Source organism: Brachycentrus maculatus, unplaced genomic scaffold (assembly GCF_059751285.1).
Source record: "Brachycentrus maculatus isolate JH-2025_06_01 unplaced genomic scaffold, ASM5975128v1 h1tg000018l, whole genome shotgun sequence".
Lineage (NCBI taxonomy): Eukaryota > Metazoa > Arthropoda > Insecta > Trichoptera > Brachycentridae > Brachycentrus > Brachycentrus maculatus.
The window spans coordinates 311,389-333,165 of record NW_028280772.1 but is presented as its reverse complement, the minus strand read 5'-3'; the positions used below and the strand labels follow the sequence as shown (position 1 = coordinate 333,165).

At 34.8% G+C, this 21,777-nt stretch overlaps 1 protein-coding gene across 2 annotated transcripts in view; it reads right to left on the bottom strand.

Moving 5' to 3' along the window:
* The window catches only part of sxc (O-linked N-acetylglucosamine (GlcNAc) transferase sxc), a 52,765-nt gene that overhangs the window by 10,767 nt on the left and 20,221 nt on the right, over nt 1-21,777 (bottom strand). Inside the window, exon 5 of one of the 2 annotated variants that reach the window (XM_088267083.1) lies at nt 19,794-19,990. In XM_088267083.1, coding sequence (XP_088123209.1) covers nt 19,794-19,990 — 197 coding nt within the window. Of the gene's footprint in view, nt 1-4,563; nt 4,719-19,793; nt 19,991-21,777 lie in introns of those variants that run through there. The other variant, XM_088267092.1, reaches the window with a different exon arrangement.

The following is a 21,777-nucleotide window of genomic DNA, read 5'->3' as shown; positions in this document are numbered from 1 at the left end:
GGACAACCGATATAAGGTTTGTGGACTGCATATGCTTTACAAAGGGAGCAATTATGGATAAGGAACAGAGTAAGCAATTTGCAAACCGCGGCATTATCGCTCAGGGAATATCGGAGTTAGCATACTCTTCGCATAAAGTCTTGTAAAATAAAATCTCTGTTTTCTTTTCAATAAATCGTTTTCATTAAATACATACATAGCGCCATTTTAGTAAGAACTACATTGACAGCGAATGTATCGAAAACCAGCAGGGAAAGCAGTCGCCGATCGTTATGTTTAATATGTTATTTTTTTATGACATCTCATCAAATAAAAAGAATGAAGAAGAATACGGAAGTCTGGGCATTTACGGGGCTGACGACCGTCATAGGCTGGTTTAAGTGATCACTTTACACACGTGTAACATTCACCAATTCTACCCATTATTGATAACCACAGTACTCAAATTCTTGGAAGTTCTATATATATAAACCAATTTAAAAACCGTGTTCTTGAATCACTAGAACTTCACTGGAGTTCATCTATTGGTGAGATGAAAAGAAGCTTTTTATTGAGCAGAAACTCTTATACTAGTATGTGAGGTCCGAGTCCTGGATTATAATCACATACATACTTCAGACTTCCATATTCTTCATCTTTAATCTTCATCGTCAAAAATAATATGAAAAATAACTCCTATAATTGGAGATAATCCAGATTTTGTGAACAATTATTTGGACACACTCAAAATGTTGTATATATATATATATATATATATATATATATATATATATATATATATATATATATATATATATAAATATAAACTACTTCGGTCTTGGAGGTCACCTTCGAGCACGACCATTTGACATTGTCGCAATTATTCCCCCCTACTAATAACTCGCTGGAAGTGCCTTACTTGTCGACGCGTGCACCATTACGCTTTCCTCGGTTCTGGGTTCTGGCACCGAGTCCTTTGTCTGGGATAACGGGTCTAGCGCAGTTCACGAAGTTTAATGGAATGAATATCGGGAATCACGATGCGAGAGAAATCGTATCTCGCTAACGATGATTTGTGGCTAAGTTATGAACGTTTTATCTTCTGTCATCTTGCACAAATGGCGGCTTAGTCGGCTTCCATCACCGGCTTCAAGCCGAGTCGCGCTAAGCGAGACTCGGTTAGGGGCTGGTCGAGGTACACGACTTGTTCCTGCCACTACCACCATCACGCAGGGGCAGGCAGAGAGATGCCCTCCGATTACGCAGGCTTTCGACACTACCAGATTTTACGTTTTGCTTGTTCTGATCGTGCCAAGTCTTATATTCGCCAAGTATACTTTTTTGGTCGTTATCCATTCGTTCCGCGTGTCCATACCACTTTAAAAGAACTCTTAATCTTTTCGACTATCCATAGTTCACACAATTTATTCCAAACACGCAAATGTCGTAGGTGGGATGTGGAAGTCTGGGTCATTGGCTGTTTTAAGTGATATTCACGATATTTTTTATGTCCAAAACATTGTTTACCATTTTAGGAAGAAGGTCTCTGGTAATAAAAAAATAAATAGATGCCGTTCACAGATGGTGTCGAGGAACTAGCATGTAGAAGAAGGATCTATTGAAGCATAAATACAACTTCTTAAATTTAACTAGTGTTGTTGTCAATCGTGGGAAGAATGGTGAATGTAACAAGTGTGTAAAGTGATTACTCAAACCAACCTGTGACAGGTCTTAAGCTCTGTAAACACTCAGAATTCAATATTCTTCTTCATCCATGTTGAAATATCATAGGCCCAGAAGAAAATGGAAAATCGAAAAACTCCTTTAAACATACTATACACTATCCGCAATTACGGTAAGTTGGAAAGTATTGTAAAAGTCAGGCATTAGTTTAATGTACGGTAGTTTATTGAATAGGAGATAATAACATAGATGTTACGTTTCTATTCAATCTTATTATGGGTAACGTTTATAATGTTCATATGTTATAATAATGCTATTTATTTTCAAAGTTACAGCGAACATGCGCATATGCTTTATTTCTATTTAGTCATCAATTAGATTCCATATATTCATTTATAAATTTTGGTACAAACATTAATTTATATATATATATATATATATATATATATATATATATATATATATATATATATATATATATATATATATATATATATATATATATATATATATATATATATATATATATATATATATATATATATATATATATATATATATATATATATATATATATATATATATATATATATATATATATATATATATATATATATATATATATATATATATATATATATATATATATATATATATATATATATATATATATATATATATATATATATATATATATATATATATATATATATATATATATATTCATACACCGGACTATTCATCGGACAAATTTAAATGACATTCTCCTCCAAACAGTTGAGTAGTAATAAAATAATTGATTCAAGAATTCATCAACCAATCCAGTGCATAAATACGTTCCTTAAAGAAAGGACTCTTGAACCAACCGTCTTTACCACGCCTTTTTCTTGTTGTATAAGACGTTATATTAGTGTAAAATAAAAATAATAATGTTGGTAATTATTAAAATGTATTACATATACCTAATACGTATTAGATTATATGATATAATGAGGCAATTTTTACTCAAATTAACCACTACACGCTTTTGATAAAACATAAGGAAATCGTCGCAGTGAAGCACTGTGAAAAATTAGAACACATCTGAAAATTTCGACCAGAATGGAAGACCATAAAAACTATTATTTTCAGTAAAAAAGGGCTATTTGTTCATAGAGGCTTTAGGAGAATAGAGCCGCACGATTAAAGAAAATCTAGAATAGCCGTTTTTGGTATTATTCTGGTCCCAAAGCCACCCACATGTTAAAAATAGCCATTCGAGTTCATGACACAGCTCGTACACGCATGATGGGTACAATAGGGAGGAACTCTATAATTTACACGAGATATTCACATGTTAAAAGTTAATAACTGTATTTAGATAAATTTATCATCATTATTTACAAATACAACATTATGTAATATAGCTTTGGCGTTTTACTTGTAAAACTCCATTTCAATTTATATACTAACTGTTGAAACCAAACTAATTTTTAGAGTCTGCTAAATTGTATTTTATTGTTAGAAACACCTTAAAATAAAATTTGTGACAATTGTTTCGCCCTGTTATGGCTTATTTAAATTAATGTCATTAAAAAACATTAGTTTGAAAATGCCATAACAAGGCGAAACAATTGTCACAAATTTTATTTTAAGGTGTTTTTAACAATAAAATACAATTTAGCAGACTCTAAAAATCAGCGTTCGATTTTATCAGTTAAAATATAAATAACATTCGTTCCGTCATGTTTTACGACCGTTTTATCTTTTAAAATTTTTTTTATAAAACTTATATCAAATTTAAAACAATTTTTCGGTGTTTTTCTGTCTCTAGTTGTTTGAATGAAATAAGTGCGGAAGTTGCGAAGGAAAGATAAAGCATTGTCGTATAGATAACTTTACTTCTAAACTTGTATTTCTTACGACTTTGTGATTCCGAAAGCGGTTGTGCATCGGTATTGTCGGAGTGTTAACGATATCATAAAGAAAACGAATGATCATTAGTTTCTTTACCGAATAGAAGTAAACTTTAAGTTATCTATCCTACGTATTTAACGCGTTATCTTTTTATTATAATTCTTACCGGAAAAGATTTTTTCATATTTTAATAATCTATGTATTTGTGAATTTATGTACATATTTGCAATCAAAACTACGATACACAATTACTATGTACCGTGTCAGCCTATCGATAAGTGCAAAATTTCATTTTTTTTCATAAGAGGAGTTTTGAAAGATGTATATTTTCGTTTAAGAATGGAAAAATTCCGTGTTATCATTTCATAAATATAACGCCTACAATACTAAAAGTGCATTATAATATCTTGTTTAGTTGTAGCAATAATTGACAGCAACGCTATTTCAAAACGTCAAACGTAATTCGTCACGAGAGTGAGATAAACATCATAGAAAGAAAAAGTAAGGAAAAGTTCTTTTGTTACTTTACATATATTTGGAATCACTCTGAATACATTATTTTTTGTTTTGACTCGGGGAGTCGAATACATTATTCTTGTGTTCAAAGTGATTCGAATATATTCGCATAACAATCGAGGATGAGATTGTAATCGAACCAATATTGTCCAATACCTGAGACATGTGTATAACTAACAAAACATCAAGTCGCTTCCTCGTCAGGGTAGGCAAAGAAAATATTATAAACATACCTCGCCTCTTCGACATTCACGCATCTCCTCATACATACTATTTGAAATACTCGGTCGTACCAAGTTTTCCTCGGTCTTCCTTTGTTTATATTTCAAATTACAAATTACATCGCCTGGTATGTCTGTTTTACCGTTCTTCCTCACTCGTTCGTTCCACATGGCCAAACCGTCTCGAGCCACACGTGTAACGTATTTTCCCGCATTAGTTCGAATGTGACGAAAAATGCAAATTGCCAAGAGATCGCGCTGTGGTCACCTTTTGATGTTCTCCTTGAGCCACGAGAGGCAGCCGTGCCTGCGCGGCGGCGGGATGGCGATGATCGTGTAAACAACAACGCACTGGTAGTCCATCGCGCGCACATGGCTAGCGCGGCAGAGGCGCCGCGAGCACGCCCGTCGGCCGGCACATCGGGAGCGCACTGGCGGCCCGACGCCCGCGCCCGACGCCCGACGCCCGACGCCCGACCGCCCGCCGCGCTGCGCGTCGCTCGCCATCCCGCGCGGCTGGTCGCCCGATAGGGGTTGTAGTAACCGACCAGCCAGTAGCAATACGCCAGACAATTCGTGAAATATCGATTACAATTGGAAATCTTGTTCAACATTTGGTAACGACTACGTTATCCAAATGTTGTATTTTGCGAAAATGGCCCATGAATCAAAATTATTATTATTACATAAAAAATCGCGTTTGAATGGCGTTCGACCCATGGGTAACTTACTAGATGATACGATGATTTTAATTGGATAAGGGGTGACCAGCAAGACGACACCTCACCGATCTTTTATGATTTCAATTGAACGAAGGGCAGTAGGATACAAACGGTAGAAAGGCGAGTTTTCTCGCAATCGAGGAAAAAAAATAACTTAATCTGGGAGTAGATAAGAAAGATACTTGAAAAGTTGACATTACGATGTCACGTGACGGCACTGGGAGTCAGTAACAACAACTCGCTAGACCCATGTCTTCCATATATTAGTTTAGAAGTTGTATTCGGATATATTGGGAGTAGCGCTGCATCGACGTCGCGCGACGACGAAATCAAAATATAAAAATAAATATCATCTTCATATTTTTGTCGTCATGACCAAAACGTGAAAAATATAAGAAAAAATATAAGTACATGTAATTTTAATTTTACACAACTTCGACTAAACATCGTTAATAAAATAATCTCTAGGGTAATTACCGATTTTACGCATATTCGTTCGCTTTTACACGATACACAATTAATTAAGTATTATTTTTTTGTAATCATAAGAGTTTGTACGATTATTTTATATTTTGACTTATCATTAGCACAATGCTTTATTTTTTCAATTACGAGCCATAACAAAGAAACGGGTTGCGATTTATTAGCGAGAACCTTTTTCTTGAGTTCAGAAAAAGTCATAGTTACATAGACACGATAAAAATTCAATATAATAATATTGAGAAGTTTGGTACGAAATACGCCATACAGCTTACTCCTGATCCCGTTTTCAGCATAAAACGCAAATTGTCCCCGAATAGCGGAAAGTAATGGATAAAGTAGCAGACTTCGTCGACCGATCACAAATGAACATTTAAGACTATAAGTTATACAGAGAAGTTTCGGATCCGCCGATGAGTAGGCGCACTTTCAGTCGACGCCGGCTTCAGAAGTTTTGTCGTAAAGAGATATTAAAATGAGATGAAATTCCGAGGAAAGGCCATAAATTATTATATAATAATGCTTACCATTTTTTGAGAATTTACACACACACACACACATATATATATATATATATATATATATATATATATATATATATATATATATATATATATATATATATATATATATATATATATATATATGCATATATATTCTTGGAGTATCAGGAAATTGTTAATATATCACTTTGTTTTTCTCGTTACGAAAATTAATTTTGTTTTGAACATTGAAAGCATTAACTTTGTGGATCATATTGATATATTATTTTGAAAAAAAGACTTTGTTTTTTGATCCACTCACATTTTTTAAAAACTAAATACGAAAATTTATTTCGCTGTTTTGAACAAATCTCACGAAAATAATTCATTATAACGATTTGAGAAAAAAAAAGGAATCAAAAAACAAAACAGCGAAATAAATTTTCGTATTTAGTTTTAAAAAAATGTGAGTGGATCAAAAAACAAAGTCTTTGAAAAATACTCCAAGAATATATATATACATACATATATATATATATATATATATATATATATATATATATATATATATATATATATATATATATATATATATATAAATAAATATATATATATATATATATATATATATATATATATATATATATATATATATATATATATATATATATATATATATATATATATATATCTATATATCTATATTTATATTTATATATTTTTTTTATATAAGCTGTACCATCAGCGCAAACAAAAACGGTACGAAGATAATTAATTATTAATGATTTGTGAATATTTATTACAATGAAAATCTAGATAACGCGTTCCACGTTTGACCCTCATTCCCTCATTCCGGCTTCAATTTATTGCGCAAAGTAGCCGACGGGCCCCCCTCGGGTCCTTTCTGCAAAGTGTCCGATTTCGTCCCGAGGAGCGAGGGGCACATCGCCAGCGGGCGGCGGTGGCCGAGCGCCGGCGGCGCGGGGCGGTACAGACGGGGCGCCCTTTCGCCGCGGGGCGCAGGTCGCGCCGGGACTATCGATCTAGCGGGGAGGCTGCGCGCGCGCTGGACCGCACCCGGCGCGGGCCAGCACCGTGCGACCCCGTCGCCGCGCTCTGCACACGGCGACACGTTCATCCCTCACCACTCCAAGTCGCCATTCCTTTCAGTACGCTATCACTGACTAAATACTAATCCCTTTCACTGCCTACACCGGGGTACTTTGACCTGACCTATTTCAAGTATTTCAATTACTTGAACATGAAAAGTTTTCCTCGGTCTTCTCTTGCTCCTATCTCTAACTTCATTCGCCCCGTATATTTGTTTTACTGTTCCTTCTTCACTCATTCGTTCCACATCCCCAAGTCAACTCGACACACCTTTCATAATTTTATCGACAACGTTTATCTCACCCCCGATTTTTTTCTCATATCACCATTCGAACATTTATCAATCATCGTTTTTCCGCACATTCGTCTAAGAGATCGCATTTCGGTTGCATTCAGTCTACCTTCATCCTTAAATATGAAACTGTAAAATGGATGAATACAAGGAAAACAAAGGAATTTATATCAGGTAATGAGTTGAGAGGGGATAGTAAATACTAATCCCTTTCACTGCCCACATCAAGGTACTTGTAGACAATTTGGTGACGGATTTACAAACTTGTATTTATTTAGATTCGCAGTGACAGGGATATTGAAAGCTTTTAAATGTAAATTCACAGTAAAATCGGGTTACAATTTTGTTTCCATTTTCAATCAATTTCGCAACTTAGTTAAAAAGAATTACTTTGCAAGAGAAGGTCTGTCATGAAGCCTAGATGCTTCTGTATCGAATCTGGGAATGCGGTGGGACAGCTTTCAATGTCATAACGCTATCACTAATCACCAATCGAACGAATGAAGAGAGGATAGTTAAACGAATTTACAAGATGAATGTGGTTGGTAATAGAAGCGGAGGAAGACCGAGGAAATCTTGGCACGATCAAGTTTTTCAAATATAGGTCAGGAGCAGGAATAATCGGCGCGTATGTATGAGGAGATGTACGAATATGGAAAAGAAGATTGTGCGCAAAGACAGGTTGGTGTGACGTTCTATTTTCTCTGCCTACCCTCCCCTACGGGGAAGCGGCATAATGGTTAGTTAGTTAGTTGGTTTTAGACATGATTTTATTTTATACAACAAAAAAAAAAACAAATTTATCATAATTTTTTTTTCTTCACTCTCATCACCTCGTATTTGTATAAAAATCGAACTAAATTTGAGAGAAAATAAAATGACTTTCAGAAACCTTCGGTGATAACGGAATAATTCATGAAAAAAATCTAAAATTCAGAAATTTAAACCCACTCGTGGCTTATGATAATATATTCCCAGCTGTCAATATCCAGGCGTTTGCTTTTGCGGATGTTGCTACTTCCAGCGTCAAATATCATAATATAAACTGTACGTAAAAGTGAAATATGTGTTAGCTTCGCTCGTTTATTGGATCGATTCACGTTTTCATCCATTAAAGGACAGCATTTCAGACGAACATTCTCGAAACAGCGCCCTGGTACGTGACTATTTACAGTATTTTAGCGTTGTTTATTTATGTCCAAAACATGGCGTGATATTTATTACAGTGCGAAGATCCACAAATTACGCAGAAAACGATTTTCGACGGAACTAAAAGAATGTCATTTTCAAGTTTTGTATAAAAAATGCGGCAGCGATTTATCTCGGGAATTCTGTGAGTTTGTCAAAGGGTCGAATGAGCGAGATGCTTTCTATTAGTGAAGATTCCTTAAGAGAAATTCCCAGAAGAAGAGAGAATATTCTTTAAGAAAAGTCGTTACTTAAATTGATTTACATAGTCGATAATTTAAAACTAATCACTTAAACCAGAGCACAAATTTGGTTGCGCATTGCGTATTTCTAGCTCCAATATATTTCGCAATTAGGAACGAAATATAAATCGACAAAACTAACGATTACCACCTGAATCGGCTAACCGATAAAGTAACAGTTAACCAACACTCGCGTCTTTACTTTTAATACCCAGATGCCATGGTTTCCTCAATAATGTACCCGAAGTCCCGAAGGCTAAATGCGGAGTTTCGGCTCGAATGTAATGGGACAATAGGAACCGCGCGGAACGCGGGAGCAGGGTTGGGCCATACTTTCAAAATAAGCTTACTAACCGACATTATTATTGTTAGATTTCGGGAATGTTTAGCAAAGCGAAGGTTATACAAAAGTTATTCAGATATTTCACTGGCATAATATGGAAATTGAGAGTACAAAAATTTAATTAGCAAAATTATTTAACGAGCGTTTGAAAATATCGATATATAAAAGTAATATTTTTTCCGGTTCGTTTTTTTTTTTTGCAAGTGTGGATCTAAGAAGGAGGAAAAGTATTTGAATGGGACGTGGGTATGGGAGGGAGTTTTCATGCATAATACACTCGCCATTATAATACACATGGCAAAGACACACGTTTACCAGCTACCCTGTTAAACTTTTAAGACGCAGGGGCTCGTTTGTTCGTATTTTATTGTCAACTTAAATATGGAAACATAAATTTTATAAGTATATTATTTTATATGTATGTCAACAAAAGCCGATAAGCGACGAAAGGGTATAGAACGAGAGGAGATCGTTCTGAAAGTGACCAGCAGGTTAGTAGGCAAGTCGAAAGGGCTCGTGGTAAACACCTTCCTTAGTGTGTTAAATGTTAGTACAACCCCTTCCTAAGTGTGTTGCAAGCTAGTACAATACTTTCCTAAAAGTGTTGTATGTTAGTAGGACACCCTCTAAGTGTATTGTATATTAGTACAACACCTTCCTTAGTACCGATATACTTTGTAAGTATATCAAAATTACAGAGATGATCGGTTATACTGATAAAACTGTGTACTCTACATCACTCAAGACGTCGGTACTTAAGTTCGATAATAGTCTAATAAGAGAGCTTCGAGTAAGTGCAAGATGAGAAGCTAATCTCCAAAGGATTACAAACAAACTTCTCGATACTCGAGAAGCTTTAACAAAAGGTTTCTGGATCATTCTTCGAGCATTCCCGACGAGCTAAAAATAGGATACCAAAAATAGAAAATGGGATATATTTTTCCTCGGATACAAATGAGTTCGGAATCAAATATTATATCAAGATTAGATATTCTCGAAGCAGGCAACAATACCCTCCTCTCTAAAGCGTTCAAGGGGTCTAGTAGGCAACACACCCCTTCCTATGAGAGCGTTCAAGGGGTCTAGTAGGCAACACACCCATTCCTATGAGGGCGCTAAAAGGGTCTAGCAGGCAACATACCCATCCCCTGGAGGCACTAAAGGGAGATTAATCACGCTTTAGATTCTCCCTGCTTTTTCTTACCGTGACTAGTAAAAAATACTTTCGACCAGTCATAATTCGTTGGGCGCAACTACTCATCTAAAATGATTTCAGAACTAAAAAAACTTGGGCAAAAGTGTGAAATTTGACGATAGCGGCAATTAATTACGTAACATGTTTAAGCGATGACCTGTAAAATGGTATTATTTTCCAATAAAATAAATCTGTTGTACCGCGAGTCGGGGATGTTTAGTGTCCGGTTCAGTATATAATTATTAAATAGAAATATCTGGCAGCGTTCCCGCGAGCGCGATAAAAAATGCTACCGTCCGTGAAAATCTCACAGCGGGACGTCATCTTTCATCATTTATTTTAAGCGTTATAAATAAAATGTCCTCGTAAATTTATCGTGTCGCGGAATAACGATCGCTTCGGCATTTCTCGACAGCGGTTATTTCTAGGGAAAACGAGACGTGAACCAATATTTACATAACGGAGGACACAAACCAGCGGGCAATCCATACCCGCAACTTTAATATTCATTAAAATTAACTCCCAGAGGCCTCTGTGACGCGCGACTCGAAGAATTGTATATTATGTGCAAAGTTATTAGAGTAATACATATTTAGCTCGGTCGGTTGGCCCAAAGGGAAAATTCCCCAGAGCAGCGCTACGTAGGCGGTGACTTCATTTAATTACTTTTATTTTGGCATACTGTATTTCTTATCCGGTCGATAGACGAGGGTCATTCGATCATATCGATAGCCGGAAGAGTAACAATACGCGAATAAATATGTTTGAAAATATAAATGAAGTTACGACGAGCAATGTGGGAACGTTTAGCGCTGTTTAGTTATGGAGATCAATTTTATAAAGTCACAAATAACATATAACATGGTCGCGAATATTTCTACAAGCTCAAGCAGAATTGATAAGAACATATTACGATTTCACGATTACTATTGAAGTGTAATTATAAATGAGCGTCTCCGCTACAGAGCGAGTTCTTTTCCCTACACTTAACTATCGCGCCGCCTCTATGTAGGGGTAGGGAGAGAGAAAAGAACGCCAAACCACTCCGTCTTTGCAAACAATCTTCGCCTCTTACACGTGCATGCATCTCGTCATACATTAAACTCCCCGATCACTTATTCCTGACCACTTTCAAGTATTTCGGCATACATGATCATGCTAAATTTTCCTCACTCTTCCTCTGCTCCTATTTTCAGCTACATTCGCCTCATAAATTTGTTTTACCGTTCTTTCTTGATTCATTCGATCCACATATCCAAACCATATTGATACACCTTTTTCAATTTTATCGATAATGCTGATCTCAACCTAACATTCTCACCTTATTTCACCATTCGAACATCTATTGTATCATACATCGTTTTGCTGCATTTTCGTCTGAGCGATCGCACTTCACCTTTATTACTACTTTACTGCGTTCAGTCAACATTCATCATTTTTTACACAACACCATGCTTCACTTCCATACACAAAAGTTGGTACCAGGACTCCGTTATGTATTGTCAGTTAACCTTTCGCAAATATATATGTTTATTTGCTGTAACTGATTTCAGAGCACCATTCACTCTGTTCATAGCATATGAATATCGACAAACATTATTTTAACCGAATGTAAATTTCACAAAAACTTATTATCCTACGTTATTTTTATTAAATGGTAATGTAGCAATCAAGATGTTAACATATTTATCGAAATACAATTAATATATTCATTCCGTTAATAATCGCCTGCTTCGCGCTGTAAATGGGATCTCCGAGGCAAAGAAAACCCAACTATATGTACGTAGGGGAGGACCCTACCTTGGTCAATCGGTTCCCGTCGGCCATCTACGTAAATATTCTCAAATATGTCAGAACATAATAATGTCCTTTAGCCATTGCATTATATTTGTGGCGTGGAGAGGCTACTAATATTTTTGTTAAAATTAAATTAAAACACTCCGGTAATTTTTGAATTTAAGGTTTTACTTATTGGCATGCATCTGTTTACTGATTATATTGGCTATTAAAAAACATCTTATTATTCAAGGATAATATGTATACCCTCAAAAACGTGACTGTCAATTTTATTGTTTTACTGTATGTCCCGTATGTCCTTGGAACATGACCAAAGTATATAATTTTAATTGTGTTTTCATTCATTGTTTTTTTTTTTTAATTTAAGGATTCCAAGGAGAAAAACAATATGTTTTCTATAGAATACAGTAGATATATTATGGAGCCAACAGTTTACGAGTTTACTAACCTCAATATCGTAATTAAATCAAAGAAAGCTGACTGATTTTTGTAATGTTTTTTTTCGCTATAAATGGTTATAATAACATTCAAATAAGTTGTAGGGCTTTAATTCTTTAAAAAAAACTATGGAAATATATAAATAAAAATAAAACCCCTATCCGCACCCCAATGGTGCATAGGGCACTGCTTCATATAAACGCAGTGTTATTACACATGAAGGAAAGGTGATCAGCCCTCCACTTCAGGTACCAGTCTAGGGTAATATTGCTTAAATATTACAGTGAAAAAATCACTTATATTTAGTTGACTCCCCCTGGGAATCGAACCCGGGACCTCCAGAACGGTGGCCGAGCGTGCTGACCATTAAATTACGGAGGCGGACAAAAATAATAAAAATAAATAAAATTATAAACTTATAAATAGTTTTACTGAACGATTACTTTATATGACCAAGGTACGGGACCGCACCATACGTTGGGCCCAAGAGAAGAAGTTTTGAGAAATGTCATTCCTATGTATACTACGCATGATAAGCATACGATATCGTCTAACAATTTGACTATAAATAACCGATCTATTTGGTTGAATAAAAAAATGACGTACTTTGTCAATTAACCATTATACGAGACTTTGAAACAAAAACGGCCCGAGGTACGGTCATCTCCCCTAATAAACATATCGAAATGCAATAAAATAATGTTTACATAGGATCCTATCGGCAAATGTTTGATCGAGTCGATTTATTTAGTTAGTGAGAATAAAATTTCTTTGATCGATTTTATTCCCGCGATGAAAATATCCAGCGTTATTCTTATTCTATTTCGTGAAATCGTAAACGCTGAACAGCCGGGCTTATTTTTCTGTAAACACCATCGCCCGAAACGTTGAGCCATCCCTTGTCTCGTGATCTATTTACGATGGAGACACACATTCGGCTCGATATTGGTCATAAAACATTTACTCGGACACGCGTATAGCAGTTCGATTCTTAGAATAACGTCTCGCGTGGACCTTTGCGAAATACCGAATACATTCTGTATATCAGAAAATAATCATGGCCAATGTTTGACAGTCTGCGACAAGTTTTCCCGGTTGATAATAATCTGAATAACAATTTTTGGATACTTGGTATTGTAATACATGTATCTCACTCTCGTCATCTATCCGTCGTGTGACAAGAGTCTAAATTATTTTCACTTTTGTTAGTTTCGTAGGGTTACCATAATTTTACGGTCGTAAATCGGGACGCTGCAATTTCATGGCGAAACTAAACCTGCGTTAGAAAAAAAATACTTTTTTTCTAGGAAAGTCGTAAAATTAAGGTAACATCCAATAAATAAAAAGAATACGTTTTGGGCGAGGGACAACGTAAAATGTGGCTTATGAATAAAATATTGTATTTCGGTAATCGAATTTTGTAAATAACTTGGATTATTCTGATTATTGTTAAAAGAAAGAGAATGTGTCTTATTTTCATTCATATTTTTACAGTCTTGCTAAGTTTATCGCGAATGCTATCAATCTCTCGATAAAATGTGAAGAAATGGTGTAAATATCCGAAAGGGATATTTTTATTGCAATACTTGAACGGGAGCCGGGACATCGTAAACGATAGGCAATATACAAACCATTACCATAACAGTGGATGCCGTACATCACTCGGCAGCGAGTTGTCAGTGTCCAACGATCATCAATCTCAAATTCGTGATAACGATTAAACGATATACAGAATTCGAGGAATTTTAAGATAACACTGCGCCTGCGATGCTATTTCTCGGAACGTATTATTTTCACGAGATTGACAGAATGACATGTACAATCTTTGAATGTTAAAAGATATCCGCGTTTTTACAGCAACAGGAAACGAAAAACATATTTCTACAGAATAATTGTAGCTACAAGTAACGCTGTTCGTAAAGTTAGGTAGCCGACATGCGGAGGAGTGCATTCTACATAGGTAAAGCAGTGCCTACCCTGGACTACCCGCGTTCCGCATGGAAACACGACCAGTGCCTACTATGCCTTATCCTTACCCAACCCCGCTGCCTGCATGTACCGGAGGACAGCCGGACGGTAAAATTCCGGGTAGTGCACAAGCGGCTATAGCCGTACACTATAGTGTATCTTTTTGTGACTCTTAAAAACAGAGTTTTTTACAGAAAACGCTTCGTGGAATATGATTTTTATCGCATTTATTTTAAAAATAAAAAAGTAATCGATTTACAAAACAGTAATAAAAAATAATTATTAAGAAACTGAGGAGTGCTAAGGGTTAATTGGAGTGTTTAGATGTTTGATGCCGACTTGATGTATGCACTTGGAAATGTATGTATAATAATATTGCAACAACAGTATCGGCGCAAGTGTATCATAGGAATAAGTTAGTCGCTATGAAACACGTCACGAGACTAAATCGGTAACAGGAAGGTGAGAGAAGGACCGCCGCAGCCGCTCGACCGGATGTATTATCATATTTACTGAAAACGACGTGTCTGCATCGAGTCGCCATTCCCAGGGGTGGACGGTGGACGTGTCCCCCCAGCTTCGGGAAATTATTTCCAGGAAATCGCTCACGACAGGGTTGACAACGGACGAAGAAAGGTAATCTAATTACGATCGGCCACTTGGCGAATTAAACCAAGCTAGTGTAAATTATAGCAGCAATAGGGGTGGGCAATCGTTTCATTCTAAACGAATAATTCAATGCAGTTCAAAAAACCAAAAAAGCAACGAATCGATCAAAAATTAATACTTTCTTGAACATTTTAGATAAAATTGTGTCGGGTTGTGGTCCCGTGGTTAGTGTCGCGGACTCTTGAGTCAGAGATTTTCGATTCGAACCCACTCTACTACAATTTTATACCTATTTATAATAAAAAACCGCTTAGGCTCACAGAAATATTATGAAATTGAAGTATTTTTGTAAATAAAATTAAAAAAAAACACAAATATTTATTTTTTTAGAAAAAATTATATTGTAGTGTATCCCTCGTTTCGTACAGTATTTGACTTGAGCTTTGAGCTTTGATCTTTCCTTTTCCCCTTTTCCTCCCTCCCGTCCGTCTTCCAGGTATTTTGAATTATTTTGAAAGCACACGTCTTATGAAATTGAAAATTAAGTTATCGTAAATGTGAAACAAAAACCTAAATCAAATTTCTTACTAGGATCACGTTAGAAGTCGATCGCGATAAAGCTAATATTGGAAATCAGCCCCCGGCGCGGAAAAGGTTGGACACCCTTGTACTAACATAAACAACATATTATTTAACCCTATATTACTAACCCATCCTACGAGTGACGTTAAACTAAACTATACATTCATAAAAAATATGAAATATGAATAAAACGGGAATAAATACGATAGCAAAAACTATTATTTTAGAAGTATGTGATAGTAACATTCTGCGGATTTAAGACACACGTAATAATAAATATATATATACATTAGGAAGACGAAGCATGGGGCGCGGAACGACGCCAATATTTTTTTGTTCCCATTAATTATCATTTTGCCGTCGTAATTTTTACGATAGTTTAGTCTTGTAGGGTTAAATGTCTGAGCACAAAGTTAAGTAATAATGAAATATGCGCATATGCTTGATTCAGTGGGCCGGGCCAAGAGAGCGTTCATCTAAATTCTGGTTAGTTATCTTCCGATGTAGCACTAAAATGTTGCGAATAGGTGGTTTCCAATTATTGCATAAGTAAGAGAGATGTGTGTATCCGACGTGAGTTCGAGATTCATTCACGCGAGTAAATAATAATAATTAAGTTGGCGCCGAACCAACACTTGTTATAATACGCTCTCCTCGCGTTGTCGCCCGATGGCCGACGTAACTGCGTATTCTCGGCCTTTGGGAAACCAATCAAAGACTTTGAAAGAAGCCACGCTTCTGATTTGAAATGCTGGTCATCTAATACAAGGTGTAGTTTGTTTTACCTCCCCCTCCCCCGCCCCCTGACGACAGAAGACAGCTCTGTTTTTAAAGCAGACCGGCTATTTATTGCCTTTATAATAATTTTTTAATCAAATCACGAGTTTACGAGAGATTTTTTAATTACATAAATTGTATACATTTATTTCAATCACAATTTTAAACATTTTTTTTAAAATCAGAGCCACCAAGCCACCTTGCGGGTACTTTTGTGTCGGTGGAGTTCTTTTTCAATACGTTTTTTATTAAATAATTAAAATGTAGCTTTGTTTTAAAATCACTATAAATATTTTATTTTAAGAAGCGGTTAGCTTCGAAACCGGTAGACATTATAATTAAGTTATAGTAAAATATTTGTAGTGTTTTAAAACAAAGTTAAATTTTAATTATAAAATGGAAAATCACAAATTTAGTGCATCAAATATTGTATAAATTATATTTTTTTATTGTTTTTAACCATTTTAACCTAATATGCACACAAAAAACAGAGAAAAATTAAGAATATAAACTTTTCACATTTTTTATAAAATTAACTCTTGATCATTCTTGACACATTCCTTTATTTTGCCTTTGTTCCATATTTTGTTTTGACCCATAAAATCAATCAGCAACAAATTAAAAATGTTCGGAACGATATATTGCAGTGTTGGACTCCCATATTTACTGTTAATTCTTGGGACTATCAAACCTTCGTTGAGTGTAAATCGTGTATCATGGTTGTGTACTAGAAGATGTGGATATTTTAGTCTAGTTTGTTGTTCAACGATGATACTCATCCACAATATTCCACGTACCGGCAGTAATTTTAAATGTTTATATATAAAGATTGGATTGTCCCTTTGATTATACATGTATATATGACTGGTAACAATTTTTTTTATAATGGAATATTGCAGATTTTTAACCATTTTTAAATTTGTTTTTGTCAAATGTCCCCAAGACTTAATTCCATATATTAATATGGATTCTACTAAAGAACAGTAAATAATCTTTTAGGAAGAAATAAATAAATCACCAGCTACGTTCTTAATTAACCCTTTGGCTAGGACTTTTGGGGTTACTATGCTAGAAATGGAATCTTGTCAGCCTCCGCAGTCAGCACGCTCAGCTACCGTACTGGATGTCCCGGGTTCGATTCCCAGGAGGGGTCAAATAAATATAAGCGATTTTTCACTCACTCACAGGTGTGTAAAGTGATCATATATACCAGCCTATTTTTTCATTATTTTTAATGAATCGCGCCAACGACAACAATGAAAAATCTAATTCGATGAAATAGTGAATCGGTGAATCAATAAGCCAGTGACAGATGAGCGTTCGTGAACGTGATTCATTCAAACTCGAGATCCGGTCACTCAATAAATGTATATGAACGGATTATTAAGATCCGTTGGTCAAGAACGACCGACCTTTATTTACAAATGAATCGAGAGCGTTTAAAAAATTATCATTATAAAACGTTTTGACTTTAAAGATTGTCTTATTCTAGAGCGGTTTACACCTAGTTAAAGCAAATATTGGTTCATACCTTTGTATGTACTATGTATGAGTATGTGTATGGTGCTATATTTTTAACGATTCTACTTAGGTTATGAATTACATTAATGTAGATATTGTCCGCTTCCGCGTATGGTCAGCACGCTCGGCTACCACACTGGAAGTCCTGGGTTCGATTCCCAGGGGTGGGTAAAATAAATGTAAGTGATTTTTCACTGTAATATTTATTCAATATTACCCTGGACTGGTACCTGAAGAGGAGGGCTAATCACCTTTCCACCATGTGTAAATGATCAAGATAACACTGCGTTTATATGACGCAATGCCCTATGCAACATTGGGTGCGGATAAGTGTTTAATGATGCAAGAAATACCGCGAGTTAAACATAAATAATTGAAAAGTAAAATGTGTACTGTAGTATTGTTGAAATAAATATGTTTTTAAATTTCATCTTCGGCGCGATGAAAATAAAGTATGTGCAACGTTATAAAAAATCGACTAACAAGTAAATGTTGTTCGCTCAATATCCACCTCGTTTCTGCGCCATCAACACTGCAAATCAAACGAGTTGCCGACCTAATTAAAGACATCCGGTATTGAAAAGAAATAGAGCAGGGGTGTGAGTTATAAACAATTTTTTTTGGTTATTACATTTGTATCAATTTATTGCATATTGCTGATTTTCTGTCCGCCTCCGAAGTGTAATGGTCAGCACGCTCGGCTACCGTTCTGGAGGACCCGGGTTCGATTCCCAGGGGGGTAAGAATAAATATGAGTGATTTTTTCACTGTAATATTTATTCAATATTACCCTGGACTGGTACTTGAAGCGGAGTATGAGTAAAAAATATGAATGGATTTTTTTTCACAACCCTGAAGGAGTCCCTAACATACTGTCCAGAATGTATCTGATACTTTTATGAATCATGATGTCGAATCCGACAGATCCGGTATTTCTCCCTAGAGTACCGAAAGCCGATATATCGGATTTCGGAAACCAAGGGGTTAGTAATCAGAAATAAAAGGATGAAATATAGGGCGGAATTACAATGGAGAGATAACGCATCAAATACGTAATGCGGGTGACTTTAACTGTACTTCTAGACTGGGATTTCATACGGAATTGCAACACTTTCAATATGCTGTTACCGTCCAGATAATTTGGTATACTTATTTGCAAACATTTTATGCTGTCAGTATAATATTTTACAACTATTTTTAAAGTATCACACTAAAGTACTGACATATGACATACGAGTATATTACTTGCACAATAGACTCTTTAGCATTGCTTGATATATTTGCATATATTATATGTATCGCCTACTTTCGAAATCCGCCAGATCCTATTTTATAAGATTTTAAAATTAATACTCTATCGGAATGCCAGTTGTGGGTTTTATTGTTTAAAATATTTATTTACTTGAAAACCCTGCTAAAAAATACTTAAAAACAGCGTTGTATTTCAAATTCCGCTATATTCATGGAACTTGCCTTCTGACCCATATCGGCCAATCAGAGAGCGGGGATAGGTCAAAAATTGAGATGACGTCATTATCGGTTTGTGTCATGTGTGTTTTTTTATAAATACTGTAAAAATTTCCAAAAAAATGGGAAAATTTTGGGATGGTTCTTCTGGGAAAAACCATCCCAATTGGACAGCCGGAAAAGTAATAACCGCACCTCAACGTCAATCTGACGCAGTACCCACATAAAACAGATATGAGTTTCGATTGATTGATCATTGAAAAGATTTAAAGGAAAATAACTCACCGATCGAATATCCTCGCTTCTTTTAGAACGTTTCCAAGATTGATGTAGGCATCCAAGAAATTGGGGTCCAAAGCCACAGCCTTTTCAAAATGGTGAATAGCGAGCCATATTTCTCCTTGCGAGTTGAACACACAGCCCAAGTTGCTCCAAGCTACTGCGAAGTTAGGCTGAGTCTCGATGGACTTTAAATAACAAGCCTGAAAAAAAATGACTAGGGTACAAAAAGCTCAGACAACAATAAAATCAAATGGAAAAACATCATTCAAGCGGCGAATAAAAATTAGTGAAATTGAAAAATCACAAAATAAGCAATAAACAGTTTAATTCGCACGCGTTAAAAAAACTCAATAAACAACAAGATTGTATTATTTTGGAATATTATTTTCTAATATCAAAGTGATTTTATTGCAAGAACTTTGCTCCATATAAAGTACAAACAATATGTCATATATTACATACATTGTAAAATAAATATATATATTTTAATATAGTATATATTTTTAAATTCGCAAAGCTGATAAATGTTTTTTCTATTGATTTACTATATTATTTTTATTTACTCCGCTAATAACTAATATCATACAAAGCCACAGTGAAGCGTGGCCGGGTTTAGGCAGTTAATTTATAATTTTACTTTCATATCTGCTCTAAATCGGAAAGTAAATATCAAAAAGTTAAACAATTTCCCCGAATGCAATCACTCCATACCCTTTAATGATAATAAAAGCAACTTGAATATTATACAACAAAATGAAGTCTTGAATATAAAGGTAATTGGCGTTTTACAACATATTTACATTTCGGGTGAGATATTCGCAAATAAATCTGACAAATTTAAACTCTGAGTTAGAAATGTAATTCTTTTATCGAGAATTGCAGAGAATATTTATAATATTTATATATAGTATTGGTTTAATCTTGACGTGCAGAATTTTAGCATGGTCGAAAATTCAGTTCTGTAATGATAATGTATTTTTTAAAACTTGTTCTTTTTTTATTTTATTTATTTATTATATTAATAAAGAATATATATTATATTTCAATTAATGTGTTGGACATTTCTGCTTTCATACTAGATACACTGTTCCTCTCCCAAAAAGAGAGGGACTCATTGTTTATTTTTTACACTTATGTATGAATGATAGAATATATATATATATATATATATATATATATATATATATATATATATATATATATATATATATATATATATATATATATATGTTTTTTATATTTAAAAAATTTAAAAGGCGTTAAATGTATTTTTTAGAATTTTATTATCTTTTTTATATTTGGTTCCCAAATATTTGAAGTTCTGTTGGAATAGTTTGGTGTTGCATTTTACTACCGTAAAATTGTGTCTCCAAGATAAACTTATCTCTAGATTTAAATATCTATAACCCTTTAATAGTCGAAGAATTCCTGTTTTCTTGAAGATGGTTTCTACATTAGGGGCTTGGAATGTTGAAATAATCATTTTGTTGCGTAGCTTCTTTGCGTAATCTGATATCCACGCTCCAATAAGTGGATTATGCCCAATGCCTTAACATTGGTGTTTAATATCAGCGTGAAATAGTGCATTATCATTGAAATAAGAGCGCAAGTTTACTTAATGCCGTAATAAAATGGCATGGCGATAATTTTATATGGAGTAAATATTACATTCCTTCGCCTGCCCTATTGGCAGATGTTAATTTGACTTAAAGGAATACTTATATACATTTTCCAGAGACTGGCTGTAAGATTACATCTTTAATATATTCATAGTGTCTTTTGCGCGTATATTTATATTAACCTTGCGTTGGAATCTTTTTCAGATTTAAATCATTCTTATATTTAAATTATTTGAATGATACTCGGTTGATCTTCAAATGACCCGAGAAATTACCGGTTTAAAAATATTCTTTTGTTAATACAAAATAAGCAAGTTCGCTTTACACAATCAGATAAAAAGAAGCAACAGGAAACATATTTACACATG